General features: G+C 43.8%; 1 protein-coding gene across 1 annotated transcript; it reads right to left on the reverse strand.

The window, feature by feature from the left end:
* Positions 1–255: 255 nt before the first annotated feature.
* On the reverse strand, positions 256–5,143 carry LOC141028500 (caffeate O-methyltransferase-like protein 2). The gene is made up of 4 exons (XM_073506092.1): positions 4,598–5,143; positions 4,041–4,351; positions 1,693–1,757; positions 256–968 (listed from the first exon to the last, which is right to left on the reverse strand). Exons 1-4 carry the CDS (start codon positions 5,023–5,025, stop codon positions 669–671), a joined length of 1,104 nt encoding a protein of 367 aa, XP_073362193.1. The 5' UTR covers positions 5,026–5,143; the 3' UTR covers positions 256–668.
* Positions 5,144–5,616: the final 473 nt, after the last annotated feature.

Raw genomic sequence — 5,616 nt, forward strand, 5'->3', positions numbered from 1 at the left:
CGATGTGCATGGATTTGCATGAATTTGAGGGTTTTGATATGAAGAGTGTGGTTGTCTAGCGGGTCTTTTGAGGGGTTTTCCTGTGCTATCTGAGATCACGCCCCTTAACGGCAGATCAACAAGACATTGTGTTATTTGTCGGTCAAAAAAAACTTGAGTCTAATATGACTTTGCTATTTACTGGGTTTTTTTGCATGCTTGTGTTAATGTTGACTGTGTGCATCCTAACTATGTAGAGGCTGGGTGTGTGCTCATTATGTTTGTACCCACTCGATGATTCATCTTGAGCTTACAAAATCCAACCTTTATTGAAAAACTATAAATTACCAATTGTGTTGATCTATTGAAAAAGCTACTGGGCCAAAGTGAGACATTGTGAACAACAACTACTCTATGCTTTTATGTACCTCTTCATGGTAACGTATTGGCAATACAAAAATACACCTAGAATACCTCGATAACAAGTTTTTAACATTGTTATTAAAATATAAGTGATACAAATAATTATACCAACATCATCATTATATTAAATGGTACAAATAATGATACATGCATTGTTTTGATTAAAAAGTCCATCATTATTGAAATAAATAATACAAACAATTCTACAAGCCAATCTCACACACATTATCAATAGTAGCCAGCATAGACATAAAATGTCATGGTTACTATTTGGTAAATTCGAGAGCCCAAAAGTTTCCAAAAATGTAAGTTGATTGGAAGGTGCCGTTGAAACCCGATTCCCTAGCCAGCTTCAGAAACTCTTGCGCAGTTCTCTCCTTCCCTCCCTCAGAGTTATTTAACATCATCACATCGAGAATGTAGAGATTTTGTGCTGCCCTTGTCACCTCTGGAGTAGCCGGCAAGACAAACTCAACAGCGATCAGCCGCCCCTTGTCTGGCAAAGCTTGATCGCAATTTTTTAGAACCTTTATGCAGTCATTGTCGTCCAACATATGGAGTACCGTCTGTATGTACATTCAAGAAATATTCAGTATCTAGAATATGTTATGTAATATTAAACCTACTTTGCTCGAAGTGTAGGTTTAAGTCTGCTCTGCATTCTCAAATATTTAGGGGATTTATTTAGCACAACGGAATGTGCTTTGTTTGTCACAATGAAAACATTGCAGATTCACTATTGTACACGGACGTTGAATTTAATTTTGGCATGTTTTAATTGTTGAGTTGTGGTTCGTTTTGCTTTGTTGCAGTGTTGCATTGTTGAATTGGTGTTGAATTTTGCTATATGATCGATGTGCATGGATTTCCATGGAATTGAGCGTTTTTATATGAGGACTGTGGTTATCCGGCAGGACATTTGAGTGGTTGTGTGGCACAGTCCGACATCGCACCACGGAGAAAAATTTAGTAAGAGGAAACCTGGGGTTCAATTACTTCTGCACAAGGGCAGCCACCTTGATTGCTTGGACCCTAGATAAATACTTTTATTACTTTACCAATGTGTTTATAGAATTACAAGTCGAATGCATTGTTTGTCAGTAGTAGAAAATTATTTGAAGAAATATTCTATAGACATCGTTCTATATTTTGGTTGAAAAATAGTTTATATATGAAATAATGAGGGTGTATCACGTATCTACCAGGTTTTCAGTAATATTATACTTTACACCATATGGAATACAGAATGACAGAGAAGGGAACTAGATACAGTAGTTCGTATATATATACCTTTAAGAAAATCGCATCTCCAGTGGGAACATTATCAAACATATTTCCAGCTATATGTTCGACACCTGCATTGGGTTGACATTAGCTAATTAAGTTCTCAATTATCTCACAGGAAAGCATAGATGAAAGAACTCAACAATAGAAAATGATACAAATATGATCTAAATGTACAGTCACAACATCCATGCAAAACAAAGAGAATACAGTTGCAATACAAAAACAAGGAAAGACAAAAGAGTTGAGTGATGGGTGTTTGGTTTTGCTGGATAACAACATTTTTTTACCTGATCCCTTATGAACTGGTGACAAAAAGATTGGCGTTGATGCTTTTTCTAGTACAAATTAATCCATTGAACTGAGGAAACTGATGGTATTCCTACTGAGTTGAAAGTTCCGCGGGGACATGCGCACAGCACGTACACACATGTGTGTTGATCATTTGATCTATAGGCTTTAGTACTTAAAATTAAATTGTTGAGTTTACAAGACGCTAATGATGGTGCATACGTGTGGGGAATAAGCCATTTGTGTATACGCTAACAACCAAAAGTACAACCCCTCTAATTAAGATATGCATTCCCAATTTCTCAGGCATTGTATTTGGTAGGCCGACTTGGATGATGATGCCTGGAAAGGAGACTCCAGGCCGGGAAGCAACCCAAACAGTCAGATAGGCCTGGAATAATCATAATAAGTCTAATTCCCTGAGAATATTACAATGAAGTGGTAGAATGTTCAATTATTAATTGATGCAATTTAATAATACGATATAGGATAATCCACTACATTGACACTCGTTCGGGATGGGAACATAAGTTGGGCATGTGGTTTTAGGTCTTCAATTTGAGTGATGAAACATGTGTTATAGTATGTTGTAAAATATATATATTCAGATTCAGCGACGAATGAAAGTGCGAACCTAGTAATTTTATGCAATTTATACATATTTCTATAGTCAAACTGAATGCCTAAAAACCCGTGCCTGGCTTATAGTGCCATGGAGATGTTAAATATGATGTACGCGATGTGTTGCATAATATATAGTATTCCTCATTGTACTATATTCACTAATTCTTATCTGGACACTATCTCCCCCAATTTAGAGAAAATATGCGGTATGTGCTATTGTTTTCATTTGCTCCATTTTTCATCCCTAGGTGTGAACTTTGCATGGAGTCTCCATGCGTACTATATTCAACTAAATATTCTGTTTTATCTCCGTATCCTCGGTTCCCACCAAATGAAGCTTAGGTGAACTCAGGAAGAGTGTGCAATTTTTATCACCCAGGGTAGGTGATACACACATGGAGACTGACATTTTTGGTTTTGTCTTCAGGTGCACTTTGCGGGCCCGTGAACAAACCGGTGTTTGTCTGTTCAGTCGTCTCTCTACTCCTGCCCTTTTAGGGGAATCCATCTGGTTAGGACAGAGAAACAGAAAGAAAGAGCATGGCAGAAACTGAAATAAGAAAAGCGCAGAGAGAGAGAGAGATGGATGCAAAAATGCTTCCTAGAACTCGCACGTAAAGCTTAAGCGTAGAGGAAAATAGGAGAGTGAGAGATAGAGAGAGCATGTTGGCAGCCCGGGACCAGCTCCCGGTCCATCGGCATAGGTTCAAACGTTTTTGGTGCGCATCATAGAGTCCACTACAAGCAAAGAGTGTACTACATTCCAAAACACGGGTCTGAGGAGAGCGTGGCACTCTCCCTTATAAGGAGGTCCTAGCCTGCTCCCGTATCTGAGGTGGGACTAAAGTTACTGGCACTGCCCGAGTGTCGGGATCCTGACACCTCACCCCCCTAGGGAAGCCACCCTTAGGGTGGCGTGGGGGCCAGCTCTAATACCACTTGTTAGCAGCCCAGACTCAGCTCCCAGTCCATCGGCATATGTTCGGACGTTTTTGGTGCGCATCAGACACTCAACTACTAGCAGAGAACCCACTACACCCCGAAAGACTGGCCTAGGGCTAGAAACGGCTCTGACACCACTTGTTAGCAGCCCAAGCCCAGCTCCCGGTCCATCGACATACGTTCGGGCATTTCCGGTGCGCCACAGACACTCCACTGCAAGCAGAAAGCCCACTACATCACAAAAGTCCGGCTTGAGGAGAGTGAGGCACCCTTCCATATAAGGAGGCCCTAGCCTCCTCCCGTATTCGAGTTGCGACTAAAGTCACTAGCACTACCCGCGGGTCAGGTGAGAGAGAGAGAGCATGCAGTGGTTAGGAGAGTGTGCTAAGAGAGAAAGAGTAAATGAGCCGTGTGTAAAAGTTTATAGAGAAAGCACACAGTATCCTATTCACAAGGTGACGAGACCAAGTCAAATTCATAAGAAGGTGGCGACGTACCGAGAATAGACGGCGCGAGGGAGATGACATGAGGCAGGTCGAAGTTGATGCCCCTGATATGCTTGTACCTGCAGGTGATCATCTCCATGGTAGAACCGGTGCCGCCACCAACATCGACGAGCACGGCCACGTCGTCGAACCCGTGGAAGCGTTCCAACAGCTTGCTGGTCACCATCACCGAGATCTGCACCATGGCCTTGTCGACCACCCCGAGGAGCCGAGGGTTTCTCCCCAAGTGCTCGCCTATCGGAACCCCATGCGTCCTCTTGAACGCTGTTTGTCCGCCTCCCGCTGCCGCCCCCAGCTGCTGCCTTTGAAATGCACGGCGATGTTAGATTCTATAAACCGTAGGCAAATTTTAACATGATCACTCTTACCTCCTCCTTTTACATACGATGTAAAAAGGTAAGAGTTAATCAGACCACTAATTAATGGGATCAACGATTCCGATATATTTTATACTCTTGTCTCTCATGTGCAAAGAGGAGGTAAGAGGAACGCTATTAAAACTGTTCCAAACGGCAATGGCAATAGCACTCATTCGTATCATAGCTTACCAGGCCATCAAGAAGTCCTGGTCCGTAGTGAACATAGAGTAGGGCGCCAGCGACGGGCCACCGTGGTTGCTGCTGAGCCACCGACACACCGGCGAGGGCTTGTAGTGCCGGATCACCTCGCCGCTTGGACCTGCCTCCGTCACGCACTTGACGATGTCGAAGGAGGCAAGCAGCCGCATGATGCGGTCCACTGGAGCCAACCCGCCAGCCTTGTCCATGGTTGGGAGCCGCGCGGCTAACTCATCCGCCGTAATCGCAAGGCTGCCGGCGTTGCTGAGCGCGTCAAAGATGCCCAGCTCGATTGCTGCTTTCAGGGTCATGGAGACCGCGAAGCTCGTGATGAGCCCCCACGCATGTAACCATGTCCCCTCGTCGTCGTCACCAGCGGCAGGATTCATCCTACTTCCGCGCACAGTATTGTTATCCATTGATACTTGGATGGTGCCTATAGCTTGTATGGTTCCTTGGTGGTGCCTGAAAGAAGGTAAGTATATATAGGGAGAGATCACATATAGTTCTGAATAAATAAAGTGGAGAAATGATGGGTGTTCCCCTATACAACTTCTAAAAGTGCAGGCTGCCACAACTTTGTTAAATCGTGGTTGTGTCACCAAACCGTGTGGAGAAATTGCACAGAAATCACAACGCGACATTAGCGCTTGTTGCCGTCTTCTTTGGCCCATTTCTTCCTATGCAAGCCTCACCACTTGACCGCGTCACTAACAATGAAGAGAATATTCGTTTGTTACTTTCATCCGATGTGGCGCTCGATCAAGTCCAACAATATAACCCATACTTTCTGTGCCACCGCCATGCACACCACAACGGAAATACACGCCGACCTATGCCTGTTTGCAGCTCTTCCTCATCCGTCGCCTCCTCACTGCAGCCGTGTCCTCCCTCCTGGAAACATCTCCTTAAATTTATGTACGATTCAAAATTCATCCATTCGAGTCCGGCAAGCACTCCCAACAATGCCATCCGCTGTGTGCACTAGTTTCCTGCCTCAGTGCACCCTT

Source organism: Aegilops tauschii, unplaced genomic scaffold (assembly GCF_002575655.3).
Source record: "Aegilops tauschii subsp. strangulata cultivar AL8/78 unplaced genomic scaffold, Aet v6.0 ptg000179l_subseq_2504346:2865697_obj, whole genome shotgun sequence".
NCBI classification, from domain to species: domain Eukaryota; kingdom Viridiplantae; phylum Streptophyta; class Magnoliopsida; order Poales; family Poaceae; genus Aegilops; species Aegilops tauschii.